This window comes from Delphinus delphis, chromosome 11 (genome assembly GCF_949987515.2).
Source record: "Delphinus delphis chromosome 11, mDelDel1.2, whole genome shotgun sequence".
Taxonomy (NCBI): Eukaryota; Metazoa; Chordata; class Mammalia; order Artiodactyla; family Delphinidae; genus Delphinus; species Delphinus delphis.
Genome location: NC_082693.1, coordinates 7,098,163 through 7,121,972, shown reverse-complemented (window position 1 = coordinate 7,121,972; position 23,810 = coordinate 7,098,163). Strand labels below are relative to the sequence as shown.

Genomic DNA, 23,810 nt, shown 5'->3' with positions numbered 1-23,810 from the left:
CGCACGTAGGAGCGCGGAGGAGGGGGGGTACCGATGGGATGGGGCGGGGAGGGCAGGAGGAGAGCGATGTGGGAGGGGCTGGGGGCCACCCACGACCTATACCCCCGCCGCCCACGCGCGCTCATACCCACGCCCCGACCCCGTGGAAAGTAACAATCTCAGCCTGACGCCAGTGAAGCAAGCCCGTGACAGCCTCAGTGTCTCACAAACCCGGTCAGACACGAGAGTATCAAAATGCCTCTTTATTGGAAAAACGAACAACTGTTCCTAACACTCCAGGCCGCCGCCTCCGCAGCCAGTTCCTCAAGCCTCCCCTGGCCCATCCAGGCCTGGTTCCCACCAGGCCTACCCGAGGGGCTGCTCCCGCGCAGTCACCGCTGCCCAGGTGCCCGTCACAGAGTCTGGGAGGCGGGCTGTGATGAATTCCTAGGCCTGGGGCAAGAGAAGGCGTCCTCTGTCTCCGGAAGAGGGGGTGTGGGCCCCCCCAACTGGGAGTCTCCTCGGTCTTGGAGCCAGCATCTTTGGTCTCCTGGAGGAAGAGGACAGAAGCCAATCCTCTGGGCCCCCTGCACTCCCACTGCTGCCTCTGCCCCACCTGAAGTGCCAGCTGCCACGCTTCCCTGGTCTCATAGCCTCAGTCTCTTCCTGCCTCCTTCTGCCCTCCTTTCTTCCTTCTGTCCTGTTATTCTTAGCTTTGCTCTTTAGTGCAGGATCTTCCTCTCCTGCCTTCTGTAGGCCCAGCTGCCATCCTCATACACCACGGCCCCCAACCCCGCCCCCCCCCATGCCCCAGACCCAGCATTTCCCATCAGGTGTGGCTGCCCAGCCCACAGCCACCTCTCTGCCTGCCACCCCATTCATACTGCTTACTCCTCAGGCCTCCTGATGTATCTCCTAAGCCTCTCTCAGCTCCTCCCAGGCTCTTCTGGTTCTTTCTCCTCACCTGTGACTCCTAACCCAGGTCTCCCCAGGGGTTCTCCTTGCCTCTGCCTCCCTCACCCACCTCCTCCTACAGCAACTTCCCTTCCCGTCCGCCAGGCCCTTGGCCTCCTCTTCTGGCCTCCCTGCCCCCTTCCTTACTGTCCTTGGAGGCTAGGGGAACTGCGAGATCGATGACTGGTCCAGTTCCAATTCGGGCTCGGGCTCGGGCTCGGCCTCCTCCTTCACCCTCTGCCGGATCTCGTCAGCCTCAGCCCTCTCCTCCTCCTCGTAGAAGTCCTTGTCCAGGCGCTCGAGATGCGCCACCTGCACCAGGGCCTCCCGGCGGTAGTCGTTCTCGTCCGTACACGGGTTGTCCAGCAGCACCAAGGCTCGCAGCTTGGGCAGGTTCCGCAGCTTGGCGAGCTCCCCCAGGTCAGCCACCATGTTGCCCCTGCCGGTGTGGGGGGAGGTGTTCACGAGAGAACGATGGGCTTCGGAGGCCAGCTACCAGGTATGGGCCCTCGGGGGAGTCTCCCACTGGGCTCTGGTTTCTCTAGAAACATGGCCTCTGTGGACTGGCCTGCCACGCACTGCCAGATTTGCTGCAGAGACGCTGGGTAACCCTACTCCTGTCCTGTTCCGCCCTTCAGGGAATCCCTAGGCGCCACTGTCTATTCTGTAATGTGTCATATTTATCTTTTTGGAGCAGCAGAGCTAGGTATCAGCCCTGTCTTGTAGTTGGGGAGTAGGGGGGAATCTCCTTTGTAGGGACAGATTTCTGTGTCATCACACTTAACCAAAGGTTAGAAGGCAGGACCGAGCCAGTGGAGAAGGAAATGGGCTCTAGGGTCATGGAGATGGTGCTGTCTCGGTGCTCCCACAGGAAGGAGCCTGGCGCTGGGGATGGGTCGGGGCCTCCGAGCCTGAAGGATAAGCTTCCTCCCCTCAAGTACCTCATTGTAGGATACTGTGTATTGTTTTCATGCTCTTGCCTCACGCCTCAGAGGCTGGACTGTCCTTGCTTGCAGGTCTTTGGCCCCAGGGGCACCTCCCAGTCACTGAGACAACCCCTCTGCCCAACACTTACTTCTAAACATCCCTGGTAAATAGCCACTGAGGAAGGTCCATTATCCCTGTCTAGACCATTAACAGGAAAACCATACCCCCTGCACCCTACCAGACCAAGGGGGCAGAGCTAATTAGCAAGAGATCGCTCCAGCAGTCAAAGCAGGACTTTGGGCTTCAAGGTACAACCACCACTCCCTACATGGAGACTCTTTTTCCACTGCCAGAATCGAGGATTTGTCTTTGCTGACGAAAGAGGCAATTTCCTTACGTCTTTGCTTAAAGATACACACATAAAATCCTCCATCCGACAAGAGTTGCTGCAAGAGAATCGCCCCTGATCCTCAGTGCCTTTCCATCTAGAGATTTTCTTTTAAATACTCTTCTCACCTCAGATCTGAGCACGGGGACTTACCTGGTGGCGCAGTGGTTAAGAATCCGTCTGCCAATTCAGGGGACACGGGTTCGAGCCCTGGTCCGGGAAGATCCCACATGCCGCGGAGCAACTAAGCCCGTGCGCCACAACTACTGAGCCTGCGTCCTAGAGCCCACGAGCCACAACTACTGAGCCCGCGTGCCACAACTACTGAAGCCAGCGTGCCTAGAGCCTGTGCTCCGCAACAAGAGAAGCCACCGCAATGAGAAACCCGTGCACCGCAATGAAGAGTAGCCCCTGCTCGCCGCAACTAGAGAAAGCCTGTGCAGCAACGAAGACCCAACGCAGCCAAAAATAAATAAATCAATAAATTTATGGAAAACAAAACAAATCTGAGCATGTCTTGTGTTTTATAGCAGTATGGGGCCCATTACAGGTGGGGCTCAGGAGAAGAGAGGCAGGAAACTGGAAGGGGAATTGGGGCTCAGGAGATGGAGAAGGGCAGTGGAAACTTATATGGGATGGAGCCAGACTGTGAGTCCCTGAGAACAGGGACCATCTCTGATTCCTTCAGATGGTTCCCGGAACACAGCACAAGGCCTGGCACGTAGTACGTTCTCAATATGTGGGTTGAATGAATAGGGTTCAGGGGTCTCAGGCTACAAAGGTCTCAGTGCTGTAATTAGGACTGATGCAGAAGAAAGTAAGGACAGGACGGGGGAGGATCAGGACGGAGGATGAGGTGAGAATCTGGGGGTGGTCTAGAACTGGGGGATTGGGACCAGGGAGAAACATAGGGGCAAAGGTGGCTCCTGGTCAAGGGTAGAGGCACGGAGAGCCTGGAGGGGGCTCCTACCTTAGGTTGAGGTACTGCAGTGATTCCATTTCCTTGGAGAAGCCACTCAGAGTTTCAATCTGGTTGTCTCGAAGATGCAAGGTAGTGAGATTGCTTAGGCTTTCCAAGCCTTCCACCTTCTTCAACAGGTTCTGGGCCTAGACCCCAGGATACAGTAGATCGATTGGGAGAGGGGAGCAAGGAGAGGGAAGGAAATCAGAAAGGGATGCAGCAAAAGGGCAAATCTAAGAGGTAGAGAGGGTACAGGAGGGGAGTGGAGGTGGGTAGAGACCCGCGTAGAGAGTAAAGAATCCAGAAGAAGCTGCCAACCCAGAGACAGCTCAGCAGTGACTCCTACTGCCCATCCCAGCACGGCCACCTCTGATTAAGGAGGAGATGCTTCAGCCCACCGCCCGCGCCAAGAGCCTCACTGCTCCACTGAGGAGAAATGGCTTCAGCTCCATCCTGGAATGAGGCGACTCAAGAGTCTAAAAGCCTAGACACATAAGTGGCCTCCTTAGCCTGATCTGAACCTCAGTTATGCCCAAGGTGCTGCTACCTGTATCAAAGCAAACTGTCTCTGTATTATCCACACATCGTGTATTATCAGCCCTGCGAGGTGCTGAGCACCTTGTCTGTTTTGACTCTGAATCCACACAGCATCTGGCACCGAGTAAGCACTCAGGAAATGATACCAATTATGATGATGATGAAGTTAGTAGGCGAGTCTACTAGAACCGGGCATCCTGGCCCCCAGGACAGCGCCCCCTTCCCGGCACCAACCACCCTCTGACCCAGTGAGCTACCAGGAAGAGGTTCTTCAGCTTAGGAAGGTTGATTCCCACGGTGCTGTTCAGCTGGTTCCCCCGAAGCTCCAGTGTGTGCAGGCTCATCAGCTTCTGGGGGTCCAGACCTGTCACCATGTGGATGTGGTTCCCTGAGAAGGAGGGTGTCAAGAGTTCAAAGGGCCACTTCAAATGTTCAGCAGTAGAGCCTGAATTTGGGGAGCCTCTGCATCATCTTCTCTAATGCCAGGTGATACGAGGAGGGACAGCTCCAGACTTAAGGGCTGCGGAGCCCTGGACAGTGGTCTGGCAAGTCCAAGGGCCCGACGGATGTGCCCACCTAAGTCTTTGAGGAGTGAATGAAGGGTGCCCAGCAATCTATATGGCTAACTCCCTCTCCTCCTTCAAGTCTTTGCTCCAATGTCAACTTCCCAATGACATTTGTCCTAACCAACCTGTTTGAAATCGCCACCCCTGCTCCCCCCTTTTCCTTTACCCTGATTTTTTCCATAGCACTTATCTCCTTTTAACATGCTTTATAAATTTACTTATTTTTTTAAATTTTTATTTATTTATTTTTGGCCGTGTTGGGTCTTTTGTTACTGCGCACAGGCTTTCTCTAGTTGCAGTGAGCGGGCTTCTCACTGCGGTGGCTTCTCTTGTTGCGGATCACAGGCTCTAGGTGCGCGGGCAGCAGTAGTTGCGGCGCACGGGCTCAGGAGTTGTGGCTCGCGGGCTTAGTTGCTCCGCAGCATGTGGGATCTTCCTGGACCAGGGCTCGAACCTGTGTCCCCTGCATTGGCAGGCGGATTCTTAACCACTGCGCGGGTCTTGGCCCCCAGGGAAGTCCCTAAATTTACTTATTTATTGTGATCATTGGGACTTCCCTGGTGGTCCAGTGGCTAAGACGCCATCCTTCCACTGCAGGGGATACGGGTTTGATCCCTGCTTGGGGAACTAAGATCCCACATGCCACGCAGTGCAGCCAAAAATTAAAAATAAAATACTGATCACTGATAATTGCCTGCCTCCCTTGACTACAATGTAAGCTACAGGAGAAGAGGGATTTTCTTTGTTTTGTTCACTGCTACATCTCCAGCACACAGAACTGTCATCGTGAACCATCGTGAATGAGTGAATGAATGAATGCAGATTGCTGTGTGGCACAGCCAAGGACCACACTGCCCACTTATGTCGGCCCCAGGCGAGGAAGGAATCTTGTGAGGCCCATCCCAAGGCCCCACCTTTGAGATCCAGGCTGGCCAGACGAGGATGAGAGATGCCCTCAGTGTCGGTGATCTGGTTATAGGCAAAGCTGGCGATCTGCAGGTAGGGCAGTTCGCTCAACCGGGCACTCCGCAGCCTGTTGCCGTCAGCCTTGAGCCAGAGCAGGTGGGTGAGGCAATTGAGTGGGGACAAGTCTGTCAAGTGGTTTCTGGAAACATCCACAAAGCGCAGATGGATGTAGGAACGCAGCAAGTGGATGTCTGTCAGATCCCTAGGAGATGGTAGAGGCCAGGGTCAGGGTTAAGAATCCAGCAAGGACTATCAGAGGTACTAAAGCAGAGGGCAGTGTGAAGATGGCTTAGAGTGGAGAGGAGATGGGCTGACAGAAGGGAGGGCTGGGGAGGGGGAAGAGAAGGTAGGTGGGTTCTCAACGGTGGGCAGGGACCTTGTGTCTGTGAAGGGCCGAGAAGCGACACTCTGAAAGACTAGTGAGGTAGTCCAACAGGAATCTCCACCCCCATCCCATACCCTCACAGCCTCCAATTGCCCAGGCCAGCTCTGACACGGGGAGTCACAGCGTCCTGAAAAGTAGACTCTATCCTTCCCTCCTCGCTGGTCCAGGATGCCAGATATCCAACCTCAGCCGAAACACCCAGGATGGAGGCTGAGAAAGGACACTGGGTCCCACATCCTCAGACCTCTCCTGGTCCCCCATGAACACACCTGTCTTTAACCACCAGCTTGACGTAAGCATGGGCCAGTCCATTACCCGTCTTGCAGAGCGCAGAAAGCCCTTCCTTCACCATGTCCTCTGTGAGGGGCGTGGACATCCACTGCAGGAGGAAGCGGACTCAGGCATCCCTTTCTCCCCAGCCCTTAATCCCGGCCCCTCTGTTTCCAAGCTCTCACTTCCTCAGAGTCTTCTCCCTCTTTCCTGTGGTCCTCCCACTCCTCTGTCTCCTTCTCGTCGTCTTCCCTTTCCAGACCATCCAGGTTTGACTCAAAGTCTTCCAGATCATCTTCATCTGACATTTTTCTTCCCTGCTGAAGGCTCTGGAGTCAAATCCAGCTAGGTCCCGGCCCTGAGAAAGAAGGTCTCCTCAGCGTCTGCCAACGCTCCCTCCCTCACCTCCACGAATGGGTACCCCTCTCATCACCCTATCACCCCAGACCTCCTGCCAGCGATGCTTCTTTCCTCATCCCTGTGAACATCTCATTTTGACTCCCAACCTCCACTTCATACTTCCCACCAAGGACCCCCTCACTTGGATGCCTTCCCAGACCCCCAAGACATTTCCTGCCCTTCTCAGGGGCTCCAACTCCTCCAGCAGCTCGGTGTCCAGCTTCCTAGACTTCCCTCTCTTTAGTTCTCCCCACTTCTGCCTTAAGCCACGTTCTCCTCCAAACCTCCCTACTGCCCCTTCCCATCCCCTTCCATCTCTATAACCCCTGCTCTACTCCTCTCTTCTAACTCTCCCACGCCGCGTAGACCCATTTCCCTGTCCCCTCTGGGACACCAGCCTGACACGCAGCCTCCAACCCTCCCACTCAATCAATCCTCCTTTGCAAAGGGGCGCAGACCCTGGTTCTGCTCAACTAGAAGCTCTACTGGAGAGGTCTTGGCCCCAGACGGAAGGACTGTTTGGTAGAGGGCAAGGGAGAAGGAGTTGTGTACTGCTGTTATGGCAACGGGGGGGGCCGGGCACTCGCCTTCCGCAGCTGGCAGCCATTGAGAGAAGAGCTGCGAATAACCGAACTGAAAATCCGCCGCGAAGCAAGTAGACCGGTAGTTGCCTGGTTACGAGCCCAATTTCCCAGTCCTAGGAACCCGAATGAAGGGCGGTAATTGGCCCGCTGAAAAAGCCAGTGGGCGTGGCTTAGTAGAGCTGAGGGGCGGGACAGGGGCGGGCTAGCCATTGCATCATGCGAGACCTTAAAGGAACCGGACAACCTCAATGCAGAAGTACTGTGAATTCAAAAGAAACTCATTCCCTGAAGCAAAAGGTGGGGAAGAAGGGCAAGAAATACCAAGTGGTGGGTGGCGCAGTGGTTAAGAATCCACCTGACAATGCAGGGGGCACGGGTTCGAGCCCTGGTCCAGGGAAATCCTACGTTCCGTGCACCACAGCTACTGAGCCTGCCCTCTAGACCCCGCGAGCCATAACTACTGAAACCTAAGTACCACAACTACTGAAGCCTGCGCGCCTAGAGTCGGTGCTCCCAACAAAAGAAGCCACCGCAATGAGAAGCCCGCACACCCAACAAGAGTAGCCCCCTCTCACCACAACTAGAGAAAGCCCATGCGCAGCAACGAAGACCCACTGCAGCCAAAATAAGTAAATAAATAAACTTATAAAAAAAAAAAAAAAGAGGGGGCTTCCCTGGTGGCGCAGTGCAGGGGACACGGGTTCGAGCCCTGGTCTGGGAAGATCCCACATGCCGCGGAGCAACTGGGCCCGTGAGCCACAACTACTGAGCCTGCACATCTGGAGCTCCGCAACAAGAGAGGCCGCGATAGTGAGAGGCCCGCACACCGTGATGAAGAGTGGCCCCCACTTGCCACAACTAGACAAAGTCCTGGCACAGAAACAAAGACCCAACACAGCAAAAGTAAATAAAATAAATTAAGACCTCATGATGGGACAAGGAGAGGCTCAGGGACTATAAAGAGAAAAAAAAAAAAAGAAAGGAAAGAAATACCTACCAAGTGGTATTTGGTCTGGTTCCCCCACCAATAATTATTGGTCCCACCCAATAATTATTTTCAGGTAGACCTCTGGCAGGTGGCTTCCTGGAGTGGAAGGAGCCCAGGCCCGATGTATCTTAAGACCTGGATTGTTGGGAATTCCCTGGCCGTCCAGTGGTTAGGACTCAGCACTTTCACTGCTGTGGCCTGGGTTCGAACCCTGGTCAGGGAACTAAGATCCCACAAGTTACGCAGCGAAGCCAAAAAAAAAAAAAAAGCCTGTTTTGGAGTCTTGACAGATCTGTAATTCGCTAGCAAGTTACCTAAGACCCCACTTTCTCATCTATAAAATAAGTTTAACTATACCAGCTGACAGGGATGGAGTAAGAGTGTGATGTATGCTGAAGCACTGTATCGATTGCTAAACCCAGCCTGGGACCATTTCCATCCTCATCTTTTGATGCAAACCTTCTGTGGGATATAAAGGGAGAAAATCCAGCAGGAGCCCACTAAAATAATCCTCATCCGGCACTGTCATATAAATAATCAACAAGAATTGGTACAGACCTAGAGTCTGTCATACAGAGTGAAGTAAGTCAGAAAGAGAGAGACAAATACCGTATGCTAATACATATATATGGAATTTAAAAAAAAAATGTCATGAAAAACCTAGGGGTGAAACAGGAATAAAGACACAGACTTACTAGAGAATGGACTTGAGGCTATGGGGAGGGGGAAGTGTAAACGGTGACAAAGCGATAAAGAGGCATGGACATATATACACTACCAAACGTAAGGTAGATAGCTAGTGGGAAGCAGCCGCATAGCGCAGGGAGATCAGCTCGGTGCTTTGTGACCGCCTGGAGGGGTGGGATAGGGAGGGTGGGAGGGAGGGAGATGCAAGCGGGAAGAGATATGGGAATATATGTATATATATATAACTGATTCATTTTGTTGTGAAGCTGAAACTAACATACCATTGTAAAGCAATTATACTCCAATAAAGATGTTAAAAAAAAATAAAATAAAAAAAAATAAAAATAAAAAAGAAAAAAAGAAAAAAAAAAAAAAAGAATTGGTACAGCCACACCCAGGCACTCAAGCCTGTGTGACTTGTTGAAGGAGATGGAAAAGAGAGGTTGAGATGCAACAGATATTTCTGGAGGGACATTGTGCCAGATATTTCTGCCAGACATTGTGTGAGATGCCTTTGCGAGTGCTATTGAATCTCCACATCAGTCCTGTGGGATAGATATTTGGGAGAAGAGGAAATTAAGGCTTAGCGAAGCTAATATTCCTGCATGGGGGAAGGGGGATATTACCAATCCTGTAGAATCTAATGTAAATAAAACAATTAGGTCACAAGGTAACATGTCACGTGATTAATTGTTAACGTTTGCGTTACAGACTATACAACAGGAAAAGTGGTCTGATGACAGATGTGTTGAGTTGAAAATCGGGAAATACTACCTCCTGCCTTGTCTGGCTTGGCTAATATCGTTCACAGACAAATCTGTTCACTTGGTATCATGGAACTAGCTGGGGTTTTAAAGTCAGAGAGAGCAGGTTCCAAACGCACTCCACCACTTAATAGCTGCGTGTTCCTCAGCAGGTTATATCATTTTACTGAGGTTTCATTCTCACATTTTTGAAATGGGGATAAACATGTCCACCTCAAAAGACTGCTGGACACTTAAAAGAGTGTGAGTTACCGCCTTCACTTAGTTAACCCTCGTAAACATCTCCCACCCACCGCTTGCCTGTTTCCTCGGTCCTGGGGTTGTTGTGAGGAATAAAAAAGAGTAAATAGGGGACTTCCCTGGTGGCGCAGTGGTTAAGAATACGCCTGCCAATGCAGGGACACGGGTTCGAGCCCTGGTTCAGGAAGATCCCACATGCCATGGAGCAACTAAGCCCATGCACCACAACTACTGAGCCTGCGAGCTACAACTACTGAATTCCACGTGCCTAGAGCCCATACTCTGCAACAAGAGAAGTCACTGCAATGAGAAACCCGCTTACCGCAACAAAGAGTAGCCCCCGCTCACAGCAACTAGAGAAAGCCTGTGCGCAGCAACGAAGACCCAATGTAGCCAAAAATAAATAAATTAATTAATTAATGGGGAAAAAAAAGAGTAGATAGGAAAGCTTTCTGAAGGGCTAGAAGTGCTTTGCAAAGGAGTTATCACATTGCTGGAGTGTGGAGAAGGGGAACATCCAGGTGGTTTGAGGTAGTCAGAGAGAAAGGATGTGATTTTCTTCCTTGGCGCAGAGGAAAGGGAGGGATCATTTAGCATGCTTTTGTTAAGCACTTACTCTCTGCCCAGCTGGACTGGCTGGGCACTCAAGGACAGTAAAACACAGGCCTTGTCTTCAGGGGGCTTACAGTCCAGGGATAGGGTTAGTGGACAAGTAATTCAATATAATGAGAAATATGTTATAATAATGAAACCCAGCACTTACAGGGCTTTTACGAAGTGCCAGGGGATAATCTTGTTGAAATTTTTTTTTTTTTCTTTTTGGTACGTGGGAGCCAGGGGATAATCTTATAATACACATGTGCACATAATATCACATGTTCAGGGCAGAGACTCTAGACAGAAGAGGCGCCGGTGTTAAGTCTTGGAGGAGAAAGAGCTCAGTGTCAGTGGAAGGAAGGCAGGGGTTCTGCTGGAGGGAGCGGAGGTGCACTCAGGGGCATGAGGGAGGAGCAACAGACGGTTGGACTTTATCCCAAAAGCTGTAAGGAGCCGCTGGAGATTTTATTTTGTTTTGTTGACAAGGACTGAATCGATGCCGTGTAATGAGAGCTAGAAACTCCACGTCCTTCTCAGTGACATCCTTCCCCCAGTGCCTGGTCTAGAGAACATCTCCTTCGATTACAAAAGTACTATTTAATTAAAATAAAAATGCAAATAGGGCTTCCTTGGTGGCGCAGTGGTTGAGAGTCCGCCTGCCGATGCAGGGGACACGGGTTCGTGCGCCGGTCCGGGAAGATCCCACATGCTGCGGAGCAGCTGGGCCCGTGAGCCATGGCCACTGAGCCTGCGCGTCTGGAGCCTGTGCTCCGCAACGGGAGAGGCCACAACAGTGAGAGGCCCGCGTACCGCAAAAAAAAAAAAAAAAAAAAAAAAACGCAATAGTAGAGATGTGTGTATAGAGGAACATAAAAGTCCATGATCCCCCTCAGCACCACTCTCATTAATATATAGATTTTTAAAAGACAAAAATGGTATCCATCATACATACATCTGGATTATTTTCATTTAACAATATGTCTTAGACATCTTTCATATTACTAAACATTTATCTACCTCTTTGTTTATAGTTTTCTAAGTCTTCCATTATATAGCTATATGGTAATTTTTTAACTGTTTTCTGTTGAGGAGTATTAACCTTTTTTTTTTTTTTAATTTTATTTATTTGTGGCTGTGTTGGGTCTTTGTTTCTGTGCGTGGGCTTTCTCTAGTTGCGGCGAGCGGGGGCCACTCTTCATCGTGGTGCGCGGGCCTCTCACTGTCGCGGCCTCTCTTGTTGTGGAGCACAAGCTCCAGACGCGCAGGCTCATTACTTGTGGCTCACGGGCCTAGTTGCTCCGCGGCACGTGGGATCTTCCCAGACCAGGGCTCGAAACTGTGTCCCCTGAATTGGCAGGCAGATTCTCAACTGCGCCAGCAGGGAAGCCCGAGGTGTATTAACTTTAAAGAAAATTATCAACATTATAAACAATCCTGCAATAGAAATCCTCATAGATATATCTTTGCTCTTCGGTGTGAGTACTCTGTAGCAGTACTTCTCAAATTTTACTGTGCATAGGAATTGCCTGAGGAGCTCATTAAAATGTAGATTCCGACCCCTTAAAGTGATACCAATTCTGCTGGTCCGTGGACCGCATTTTGAGTAACATGGCTCTGTGGAATACATTCTTAGGAGGTGCAGTTTCTGGTTCAAAGTGTATGTATTTATCTTTACCAGTCTTAATAGACTGAAAAATAGATATGTCGATATTATTTTTTTCAGGGAGGTTAGTTTATTATGGCATTTTTAAAGTTATAATTAACATGCAATATTATATTCGTTTCAGGTATACAACATAGTGATTTGATGTTTTTATGCATTATGGAATGATCACCCCAATAAGACGAGTTACCATCTGTCAGCATACAAAGTTGTACAATATTGACTATATTCCCTATGTGTACATTATATCCTCATGATTTATTTTATAGCTGGAAGTTTGTACCTCTCAATCCCCTTCATCTGTTTTACCCATCCCTCCATCCCCTGCCCCTCTGGCAACTACCAGTTTTTTCTCTGTATCTATGAGTCAGCTTCTGTTTTGGTTCTTCATTTGTTTTGGTTTTTAGATTCCACATAAAATTGAAATCATGTGGTATTGTTTTTCTCTGTCTGACTTATTTTACTTAGCATAATATCCCCTAAGTCCATCCATGTTGCCACAAATGGAAGATTTCATTCTTTTTTATGGCCAAGTAATATTCCACCACACACAGACACACACACACACACACACACACACACACACACACACACATCTTCTTTATCCATTCATCTACGGATGGACACTTACGTTACTTCCATATCTACCTATTGTAAATAGTGCTGCAATGAACACAGGGGTGCACATATCACTTGAATTGGTACTTTTGTTTTCTTCAGATAAATACCTAGAAGTGGAATTGCTGAATCATATGGTAGTTCTATTTTTAATTTTTTTGAGGAATCTCCATACTGTTCTCCATAGTGGCTGCACCAATTTACATTCCCACCAACAGTGTGTGAGGATTCCCTTTTCTCCACATCCTCACCAACATTTGTTTTTCTTGTCTTTTTAATAATAGCTATTATCAAATAACCAGAAAATTATTTTAATTTGCATTTTTGATTGTTGGTGAGGGTTTTTTTTATATGTCTATGTATTTGTATTTATTTTACAAAATGCCTTTTCATGTCCTTCTTCATGTTCCTGCTAAGTCATTAATTTTTAAAATTGATTCATAGGAGCTTTATATGATCTGAATATTAACTGTGGTGGAAACAGCCAATTTCTTACCTGATATTCATTCTTCCCGTCTTTCTCACCAACAGAACTGTTTTTAAACAGTTTATATAAATGAAGTTATACAACATGTGGTCCTTTGCGTCTGGCTTCTTTCACTTAGCATTATGTTTTCAAAGTTCATCTGTGTTGTAGCATGTATCAGTACTTCATCCCTCTTAATTGCTGAACAGTATTCCATTGTATGGTTTATACCACATTTTTTTTATTTCTTCATTCGTCAGTTGAGAGACATTTGGTTCTTTCCATTTTTTGGCTATTACGAATAATGCTACTATGAACGTTCATGTACAAATTTTTGTGTGGCCGAATATTTCCATTTCCATTTCCAAATAGTATCAATAAAAATATAATACTTTTAGTATCAAGATATTGAATTCTATACAGTAATGAATGGATTCCAAAGGAGGACATGATTCTTTGCCGTGTGGAGATTTCATTCTAAAATACTCACAGTTTCAACATATTCATTTATTCAACTATGAATATTGAGTGCTTACTAGGTACCAGGCACTTTGCTAGGAGCCTGAAATAAAATGTTACAAATAGAACCAGACCTCATATATTTCAACTAGTTTATTGGCAATTTTTTCCTTACAAGTGGAATTGTAAGTGGATCATATGGTAACTCTATATTTATCCTTTGAGAAACTGCCAGACTGTCTTCCAAAGGGCTGCCCCACATTACATTTCCGCCAGCAGTGTTTGAGGATTCTAATTTCTCCGTATCCTGCCCAACATTTGATATTACCTGTTTTTGATTATAGCTGTCCTCGTGGATATGAAGTGGTATTTCATTGTGGTTTTGATTTGCATTTCCCTGATGGCTAAAGATGGTAAGCATCTTTTTTTGTTTTCATTGGCCATTTGTATATCTTCTTTGAGGAACTGTCTGTTTAAACTCTTAGCTTATTTTTTAATTGAATTTTTTTGTCTTCTCATTCTTGAGCTAACAGAACTTTTATATTATTGGGGCAACACTGTGCCCAGCTTTAAAATATATATATATTTCTCAACCTCCATTCACTGCTGATATGTCAGTTAGTGAAACTTCTAGAATGTCCCTTTTTCCTCCTCCCCTTTGTCTTACTTCCTCTGTAAAGTAGAAATGTGATGGCAGGAGTTCCAGCAACCACATGGGGCTGTGAGATGACCCAGAGAATATGAGCCACATGCTAAGATGCCAGAACGTAAGTAGAAAGCAGCCTATGATACAGAAAATATCATGAAGCTATCATATCACCACTGAACTGCCTGTCTCCAGACTTATTTTATATAAAGGGAAAAACTGGTTAAGCCTCTGGGTTTGGGGGATCTATGTTGTAGCCAAATGCAATTCTTAGTTGATTATAACAAATTATCTCAAAACTTAGTAGCTTAAAACATTTATTATCTCAGTTTCTGTGACTCAGGAATCTAAAAGTATCTTAGCTTGGGCTACAGTTATCTGATGGATTGACTGGGCCTGGAGATGGTTCAGTGACATGGCTGTTAGCAGGACTGTTCCCTGCCATATGGGCTTCTCCACAGGACTGCTTGAGTGTGCTCACAATTAGGCAGCTGGCTTCCCCCAGGAGAGAAGGAGACCATGGTGGAAGCCACTGTGCCTTTTAGTCACACAGATCACTTCCACTTTATTCTATTTTTAGCAGCTAGTCACTAAGTGCAGCCCACACTTAAGTAGAGGGAAAATAGGCTCCACCTCTTGAAGAGAAGAGTATCAAAGAATTCGTGGGTGTGGGTTTTTTCGTTGTTTGTTTTTTTTTGTTTGTTTTTTTGGCCGCACCAAGCGCAGCCTGCGGAAACTTCATTGCCCGACCAGGGATCAAACCCAGGCCCCTGGCAGTGGAAACATGGAGTACTAACCACTGGACTGCCAGGGAATTCCTCATGGGCATGTATTAAAACGACCACACATATACATTAACTTTTTTGTTTGTATTTTAAAATGTTTATTTTTTATTTTTTTACATTGAACACTTCAGGAAATAAAATAATTACAATGATTCAAATGCATGAATGATTCAAATTCAAAATGCAATCCCTGGATTCAATAATTATCCTTTATAATTATGCCCAATAAATATTAGAAATGTATGTAGGCACTAAGTCAGCTAACAAAATAATTATATAAAGTATATATCTCAGGACTGGGGAACATGCATGATCAGTTAAGTCACTTGGCCACTGTAGATGGTTTTTTAAAAAACATGATTCACATCTGCTTCAATCACATACACATTCATTGCAAGTGTTTTTTGTTTTTTGTTTTTTTTCCTGGCCGCACTGTATGGTATGTGGGATCTTAGTTCCCTGACCAGGGATCGAACCCACACCCCCTGCATGGGAGCACAGAGTCTTAACCACAGGACCACCGGGGAAGTCCTGCAAGTGTTAAACTAGACCACTGATGCTAACAACTTAAAACTATGATCTTAAAAGAAAATTCAGTTTAATACAAAGAAACTCAAGAAGAAAATTTCAGGACCCTTGATCAGAAGCTTTTGATGCCTGTCACACTACTCTAGTGTACACAAAGGTTCAAGTAAGGCTGGTAAAGAAGAGTTGTTTCCTTTTCCCTTTGAAGACATGATCCAAGAAATAGGGGAACTGCACATTCTATAGCAACTAGCCATCCGTCCATACACTGCTAATAAAGGACTCCTTACGTTAGTAACTAACCACATTTTAAAAGCCTTGGTCAATGTTACAAAAACAAAACATTTAGAGTAATATTTACGAATACAAGCATAATTGTGTTTTTTGCCTTCTATAAATAATAATCTCTGAAATGCTAAAAGTGAGTTCCAGCTGTGGTTCTCTTCTGGTGTGGGAAGCTGCAGGTGCACATGGGATGGTCTACTGATTTACCTTCTCAAAATATTCTTTGGAAGCAGTCGGATGGGGCTTGATTGTAGGAGAATCTGGTGTCCAGTTGGCTGGGCAGACTTCTCCATAGGTTTCTACAAACTGGAATGCCTTCACCAAGCGGAGGGTCTCTTCCACGCTTCGGCCCACTGGGAGATCATTGACGCTCAAATGCTTGATGACTCCATTGGGGTCAATTATGAAGAGACCTCGTAGTGCAAGGCCGGGACCTTCTAACAGCACACCATAGTCTCGGGAAATCTGTTTAGTCAAATCTGACAAGAGTGTGATGTGCATGTGGCCCAAACCGCCATTCTTCCTTGGTGTGTTTGTCCAGGCCAGGTGGGTGAAGTGGGAATCCACTGACACTGCAACGACTTCACAGTTCACATCGTGAAATTCATTGGCTTTGTCACTGAAAGCAATAATTTCTTTAGGACACACAAAGGTGAAATCCAAAGGATAGAAAAAGAGCACTAAATATTTCCCCTTAAAGTCATCAAGGCTTATTTCTTTGAACTCTCCATTGACAACAGCTGTACCCTTAAAATAGGGCACATGCTGGGTGATGGCAGGGGCATGGCATGAGGAACTGGTGCTAAAGGCGAATTTTGCTTGAGCAGAACCAGACCACCGTGCATTTGTCAAGCACGTTCTTCGAGAAGCAGCAGGCCTAAGGGCTGCGGAGGCAGAAATGCCCCAAGGAATGGCACTCACTTGTCGCACAAGCGAAGTCCAGAACAACCTTCCCGCCACGGCCGCCATCTTCAGGGTCTACATTAACTTTTTGTCTTTTATAAATACTGAAAATGTTTTCCTAGTTTGTCTTTTCACTTTGTTTATACAGTGTCGCCTTAAAGAAATGATTAATCCCATCCTTACCTACTGATTTGAAATGCCATTTTACATATACATATATATATATATATATATATATATATAAAACCCTGGACTATTATTTTCCATTGACCTATATATAATATATATAGCTCTTTCTGCTCTAGTACCACACTGTCATAACTATTGATTTTTCTATGTATATAATTTATCCTGCTATCTTATTCTATTCTAGTAATAGAATAGTCTGTCTATTGGATAGAGAAGTAGAGGAATTCAATACATTTTAAGATGCTAAATTCTTAAAATAGACAGAAAATTCAGAGTAACTACATATATATGAATATATATATATATGGATGTATAATGATTCATTGAAGGTGGAAGAATCTGGGGTAAGGAGGGGGGGTGGAGAGGAAAGTTCAACAGGACTCAGCAACTGGATGGACACAGCGTATGGAGAAGAGGAATATGCCCAAGGTTTGCCTGAATCTAGTGTTCCTGGGGAAATAATACTGGCAAGGAAAGGAACAGAAAGGTTTGGTCTTGAAGCTTTGGCAGATGATCGATTTCTTTGGGACTTACTGAGGTTGAAATGGTAGTGGGACATCCACTACCATGGACATGGAGATGTCCGTTAGACCACTGGAAACAGGGAGCTAGAACTGAGCTTCAAGGTTGGCTGGTCCTTCCGCTCCGCCATGTCCTCCAGGACTGCAGTCCGCCGTACTGTACTGCCTTCCCCTATGGCTGAGTCTTCCCGTTGTCATGTGATGCACACAGAGAGCAATCTGAGACCTAGGTGAAACCATGCACATTCAGCCAGAGAGAGTTTCTTCCTGCTGCTTTCTCATAATGATCTCGGAGGTCAGTGAGATCCGAGGTCATAATAATCTCGCTGACAATGGGCAGTGATCCTGAAGAGAGATCTTAGTTCCCAGCCCAGGAATGGAACCTGAGTAGCCTGGATGAAAACCAGGAATCCTAACCACTAGACCACTAGGGGCTAGAGGCTAGAAGCAAAGTGGCCCCTGCTCTTTCCCCCGTTGAAAGCACGAATGTTTCAAGGAGACAAAAACTGTAAAAACAGGTACAAAGTTTATTATTAGAGACATAGCACAATGTACGGGAGGAGTTTGTTTATTTAAGTCAGAAGCTAGGCAGAAATACACACCCAGAGAGGAGTGTGGGAGTCCTGAATGAGCAGCATCGTAAAGAAGTGATTTAAATCACTTATATAGGACAGTCCTTCCGGGTCTTTGTTTACATTGGGCCAATTATCTCGTTTCTTTTTTCACACCTGACTGGTCCCAGGACCCTCCCCAACATACATGCGCCCCCAACATGCGTGTGCAACTTTTTGCTAAGATGGATGCCACGGCAGAGGCCTGTGGGTGCATGTCCACACTTATTATGGGGTGGGGGCCCCCTCCCTTTTTGACCCCCAAGGAGCCTTCCTGCGCATGTGCAGACAGGGAAGTCTTCCTTGACCTCAGGAGTGAGCACCTTTATCTCTTTACTTTAGCAGAGCTGAGCTTCTGCCACTAGCTTTGTCCTTGGAGTGTCTGGGTGAGAACAAAGCTTCAGTTTTACTCCACTTGACAAACCCCAGCTGTCCAGCCCAGGGGCCCATCTATCTCCTATCTCAGGCAGAGCAAGGAACCTTCTTTTCCAGCATACTCCACTACGCTTGGATTCAGTTTAATGTGAGATGATAAATGAGATGATCCTTAGGAGATGTCCTTTAATACCATTTGGTCAGAGTTTCTGTGACTCAGTGGAAAGCATCTCGATATACCTGTCCTTGCAAAATCAGTGATAGATACTCAGAAGACTTTTTTTTTTTTTTTTGGCTCTCGCCGTGCAGCTTGTGGGATCTTAGTTCCCAGACCAGGGATTGAACCTGGGCCCTTGGCAGTAAAACCACTGAGTCCTAACCACTGGATCGCCAGGGAATTCCCTAGGAAGCCTTTCTTTGTATCTCTATCAGCCATAATTTGCAGCAAGTCAACAAAAGGAGTGTGTGTACGTGTGTGTGTGCGTGCGTGCATTTGTCACATTCAAATTATACTCTAAAAACTAAATAACATCGATAGCAGTGATATGCAGGTAAATGTTTAACAGCAGGCTCTCCAGAGAGAACAAAAGGCCCTCCTTTTTAGCGTATACTGATTTTTCTGGTGTAAATTCCCACCACGGCTGATTGCAAGCTGGCAACTCACAATGTCATGTTTCCACCATACAGATACAATAGAGATAAATATTGGGTTGGCCAGAAAAACCCGAATGAATTTTTGGCCAACCCAATAATTTCAGTTTTGTTAAGGGCTGAATTGTGTACCCCCCAAGTTCATAAGTTGAAGCCCTAACCCCCAGTACCTCAGAATGTACCTGTATTGGGGATAGGGCCTTAAAAGAAATAATTAAGTTAAAATGAGGCCACTAGTGTGGGCCCAAATCCAAGCTGACTGGTGTCAGTATAAGAAGAGGAAATTTAGGAATGCCCTGGAGGTCCAGTGGTTGGAACTCCATGCTTTCACTGCTAAGGACCCGGGTTCAGTCCCTGGTTGAGGAGCTAAGATCCTGTGGGCTGAGAGGCGTGGTCTAAAAAAAAAAAAGAGGAAATTCGGACACAGAGGTGCAGGCACACAGATAAAAATATGGTGTGAGGGCACAGAAGAAGGCAGCCACCTTCAAGCGAAAGACAGAGGCCACTGTCAAAACCAAACCTGTTGACACCTTGCTCTTGGATTGCCTCCAGAACAGAATAAATTTCTGTTGCTTAAACTATTTTAGCATTTTTGTTATGGCAGTCCTAGCAAACTAATACAAAAAGGTAGTAAAATAATTAGAAAGTGATGAGTTTTGAGTACTTTTTAACTTTTGTTTTTAATATAATTTATTTAAATTATATTTGTACAATTTTATTTTTTTAATTTTTTTATTATTTTTTTAAAAATGTATTTATTTATTTTTGGCTGCGTTGGGTCTTCTTTGCTGTGTACGGGCTTTCTCTAGTTGCAGCGAGCCGGGGCTACTCTTCGTTGCGGTGCGCAGGCTTCTCATTGCAGTGGCTTCTCTTGTTGCGGAGCACAGGATCTAGGCGCAGGGGCTTCAGTAATTGTGGCACGAGGGCTCAGTCATTGTGAGGCATGGGCTTAGATGCTCCGCGGCATGTGGGATCTTCCCAGACCAGGGATGGAACCTGTGTCCCCTGCATTAGCAGGCGGATTCTTAACCACTGTGCTACCAGGGAAGTCCCCGATTTTATTTTTTTTTAATGGCTGCATTTAATAACTTGCTCACAGAATTCATGAAAAATTAACAAACAGCTCTCACAAGCCTGTTCAAGCCAGCTCCAGTTCATTGCATATTTCAACGAGTCTCAAATTTCTATTTCTAACCAAGAACACTTTTCTCAGTCCAAGGCTTATATAGTTCACCTCCTCCTTCTCAATTTATATAACTGAGATCTCAAAATTAAAATATACAAATTCCATACCTTTTCCTCTAACTCTGCTTTTCTTCACTGCTCCCCATATCACCATTCAGATGTTCAAACCAGAAACCTCGCATCATCTAGCCGTTTTTTTCTCCCTCAATGACATTTTCCCCCAATTGCTCCCATGGAATCTATCACCAACGTGATCCATCCCACTCCAAATATATCTTGGCGACTAAGAAACATATTCACAACCTAAAAGTTGAGAGTTATGTTTTATTCAGGGGACATGCTAAGGACTTCAATTCCGGGAGGCAGCATCTCAAGTAACCCTGAGAAAACTGGTCTGAGGAGGCAGGGTGGGAACTAGGACCTACTGGAGTTTTGCAACAAAGGGCAAGTAGTAGTGACAGGGATAGAATAGGACAGTTATACAGGTAGCTGTAGAAGTCCCAGTAGGGGACTATAGATAGGGAAACCTAGGAAACTTTGCAAGACCACTGTAAGTTAATGATCCCTCAAGAAAGCTATTGGAACATCGTGGAAGGAAACAGCCTTGCTTAACTATAAAGCCATAAACAAAAGCACGAGATATGCCCCAGGCCATTAGGTGGAAGAAAAAGTTCCCCGCCCTTCTAGTGATTTGATAAACGCTATGATAATTCTAGTTTGACCTCATAGGGTCAGACACTCTCTTGCCTGATACGAAGGAGGAACTAGTGATGTAAGCCTCCTGTCTACTCGAAGAAGGTGGTATTTTCCCCTCCCTCTTTCCTTTGACTATAAAATTGTACCCCACTTAATCCTCAGGGCAGAGCTCCCTCGCCTGCCTGCTTGCATCTCTTACAAGCATCCTATATTAATAAACCTACTGCTTGCCTATCACTTTGTCTCTCGCTGAATTCCTTCTGCGCTGAGACACAAAGAACCTGAGCCTCAGTAAGTCCAGACACCAGGTGAATGATTCTAATTAAAAGACCGGGGGTTCAAGTCCCAATCAGGGTTCTGGCTGGTTTTGAGCCCCGGCCACGTGGGTTCAAGTCCCAGTCTGGGTTTAGACTGGGTTCGAGACCCGGTATGGGGGTTCAAGTCCAAATCTGAGGTGCACCGTTTCAGCAGGAAAAAAAAAACATTACTGTTAATAAAAGAAAACTATATATCTCAAGTTAAGGAATTTAGCGCTTTTCTGTGTCTGGGAAGATGCAAGAGTCTGAGCTCACTGAGATCATTCCTTTGGTATGCACCTCAGCTATCTGGGGCCAGTATCCTGCGTTTTCTCATCCTGAGTTTCCTCAGGTTCACCGTGGGGAGTGGCTGCAGTCTGAGGGCTGCTAGATGGCAGGCATGCTTTGTTTCCTTCCTGAGTTCCCTCAGGGCTCACCAGCTCACCACTGGAGGGCTGCAATTGCTGATGACTGTGACATCCTTTGTTTACTGATATGTCAGGCCATGTTTTATTTCTCAGTCTTGATTCCATCTACTTCTTTCCATCTTCTGTGACACCTCTCTGGCCCAAACTATTATCATCACTCTCTGCAACTAGTACAGTAGCCTCGTAAATCGTCTTCCTGATTCCACACGCTCTCATCCAGCCATCTTTCAAGAGCAGTCAGAGTAAGCCTTTTCAAATGTAAAGAGAAGCCTCTGGCTTTTCCTATTGCCCTTAGGATAAAATGGTTACTCATCACCCTAGCCTAGAAGCAAAGCCTGAAACCGAGCAGGACCCTGTGGGGCCCTCCCTGGTACAAATCCTTTCTGTGTCCCCAGTTTCTTATTTGTAGAAAACAGGCTTCATTCACAAACTTCCCTAAGTTCCAAAAGGCAGGTTCAAACAGTTGCTAATCAGGGAAGGGAGGGAATGCAGAAAAAAGGGAGAGCAGTGAAGAAACAATAGTGCAACCTTGGAGCAGGGTCCTTGTTCCTCCCCAAGGAATATACATAATAATACCTTCGAGGCTTCCCTGATGGCGCAGTGGTTAAGAATCCGCCTGCCGATGCAGGGGACACGGACACGGGTTCGATCCCTGGTCCGGGAAGATCCCACGTGCCATGGAGCAGCTAAGCCCGTGCGCCACAACTACTGAGCCTGTGCTCTAGAGCCCACAAGCCACAACTACTGAAGCCCGCAGTCCTAGAGCCCGTGCTCCGCAAAAAGAGAAGCCACCGCAATGAGAAGCCTGCGCACCGCAACGAAGAGTAGCCCCCGCTCGCTACAACTAGAGAAAGCCCGTGCACGGAAACGAAGACCCAAATGCAGCAAATAATTAATTAATTAATTAATTAATTTAAAAAATAATAATACTTTTGAGCTCTTCTGCAGGAACTAAGGCCCCCACCCAGGTGGAGGATGGCACCGCCCTGTTACCTCACCACCAACCAATCAGAAGAAAGTCACACCCTGTAGCCTCACCCCAAATTTTGCCTATAAAAATTTCTCCCCCAAACCATCAGGAAGTTCTGGCCACCTGTTCTCCTTCCTTGGCCCTGCAATAAACCTTTCTTTGCTCCAAACTCCAACATTTTGGTGTGTTTGGCCTCACCATGCATTGGGTACGTGAACTTGTGTTCTGTAGCAAGCCCAGCAAGGTCTGTCATGACCTTTGCTATTGAGCTCCAGCCACACTTAGGTCACAGGGCCAGCTCTGAAACCGTGCAACCCAGATTGGGACTTGAACCCACGGGTTTTTGAGATCACACACCTGGTCTCAGGACTTAATGAAGCTCAGGTTCTTGATGTCTCATGGCAGAAAGAATTCAGTGAGAGACAAAGTAATAGGTAAGAAGTGGACTTATCTAGAGAGAAACACACTCCAGAGACAGAGTGTGGAAGGCGAGAGGCCCTGAAATATGGGGGTGGTTAGTTTTTATGGACTGGGTAATTTCATAGGCTAATGAGTGGGAGGATTATTCCAACTATTTCGGGGAAGGGGTGGGGATTTCCAGGAATTGGGCCACTGCCCACTTTTTGGCCTTTTATGGTTAGCCTCAGAACTGTCATGGCGCTGTTGGGTGAGTCATTTAGCATATGCTAATATATTACGATGAGTGTATAATGGGGCTCAAGGTCCACTGGAAGTCGAAACTTCTGCCATCTTGGACCTGGTTGGTTCTAACCAGTTTTTGTCATGTCCTATGGCTACATCATTCTTTTAAAGGTTGTGTCCTGCCCCCTTCCCTCCTGTTTCAGTTCCTTCTCCCACCTAACTCCCTCCTTCTTGTGGCTTTCACTTATATTCTTTGCTTTTGTGTGGAACTCGTAACTAACACCTTGATACTGAACCAAACTTGGATCTGCTTGCCCATGCACAGTAAAGCCAATCTAATGACACCGGGTTGTGGTGAAGGAAAATGCAGTGTTTATCGCAGGGCTGCAAGAGAGTAGCCCAGGGCAGCTGGTGCTTAAAACACTCAAACTTCCCATTGGTTTCAGCAAAGCAATTTTAAAGGCCAGGTGAGGGAGGGGGAGTCCCAGTGTATATGATCAGCTCGTGCACAATTTTCTGAATGGTGAGGTAACAGGCCCGTGTCACAGGGGTTAACATTATCAGTCCTTAGGCACCCGTAGGCTATGTGCTCATGGCCATCAAGCGGTTAATTTCTTCCACTTGGTGGTGGTTCTAGTATCTATGAAACAACTCAGGAAATGCGCATCAGATACTATCATCTAGGTACTTTGGAGAGGAGCTAT

At 46.8% G+C, this 23,810-nt stretch overlaps 2 protein-coding genes across 3 annotated transcripts; both read right to left on the bottom strand.

Moving 5' to 3' along the window:
* Positions 1-242: 242 nt before the first annotated feature.
* Positions 243-6,241, bottom strand: LRRC23 (leucine rich repeat containing 23). Its single transcript, XM_060024233.1, has 7 exons — positions 6,119-6,241; positions 5,933-6,042; positions 5,227-5,480; positions 4,004-4,134; positions 3,219-3,355; positions 1,081-1,372; positions 243-529 (listed from the first exon to the last, which is right to left on the bottom strand). The coding sequence occupies exons 1-6, from the start codon at positions 6,239-6,241 to the stop codon at positions 1,093-1,095; spliced, it is 1,035 nt and encodes a 344-aa protein (XP_059880216.1). The 3' UTR covers positions 243-529; positions 1,081-1,092.
* A 9,108-nt stretch (positions 6,242-15,349) lies between these two features.
* On the bottom strand, positions 15,350-16,608 carry LOC132434399 (thioredoxin-dependent peroxide reductase, mitochondrial-like). 2 transcript variants are annotated; one of them, XM_060026061.1, is made up of 2 exons: positions 16,055-16,608; positions 15,843-15,888 (listed from the first exon to the last, which is right to left on the bottom strand). In XM_060026061.1, exons 1-2 carry the CDS (start codon positions 16,606-16,608, stop codon positions 15,843-15,845), a joined length of 600 nt encoding a protein of 199 aa, XP_059882044.1. The 2 variants fall into 2 exon arrangements, with proteins under 2 accessions (XP_059882043.1, XP_059882044.1); XM_060026060.1 differs by having other exon boundaries at positions 15,350-16,608.
* Between the last annotated feature and the right edge of the window lie 7,202 nt (positions 16,609-23,810).

What these genes read in the sequence shown, in the direction of transcription:
- LRRC23 (XM_060024233.1), bottom strand. Translation starts at nt 6,241, where the DNA reads ATGTCAGATGAAGATGATCTGGAAGACTTTGAGTCAAACCTGGATGGT. An exon ending in AAGCTGGTGGTTAAAGACAG is followed by an intron (nt 5,481 to 5,932) that starts GTGTGTTCATGG and finishes ACCATCTCCTAG; the next exon opens with GGATCTGACAGACATCCACT. An exon ending in AGCTGAAGAACCTCTTCCTG is followed by an intron (nt 3,356 to 4,003) that starts GTAGCTCACTGG and finishes CCTGGGGTCTAG; the next exon opens with GCCCAGAACCTGTTGAAGAA.
- LOC132434399 (XM_060026060.1), bottom strand. Translation starts at nt 16,608, where the DNA reads ATGGCGGCCGTGGCGGGAAGGTTGTTCTGGACTTCGCTTGTGCGACAA.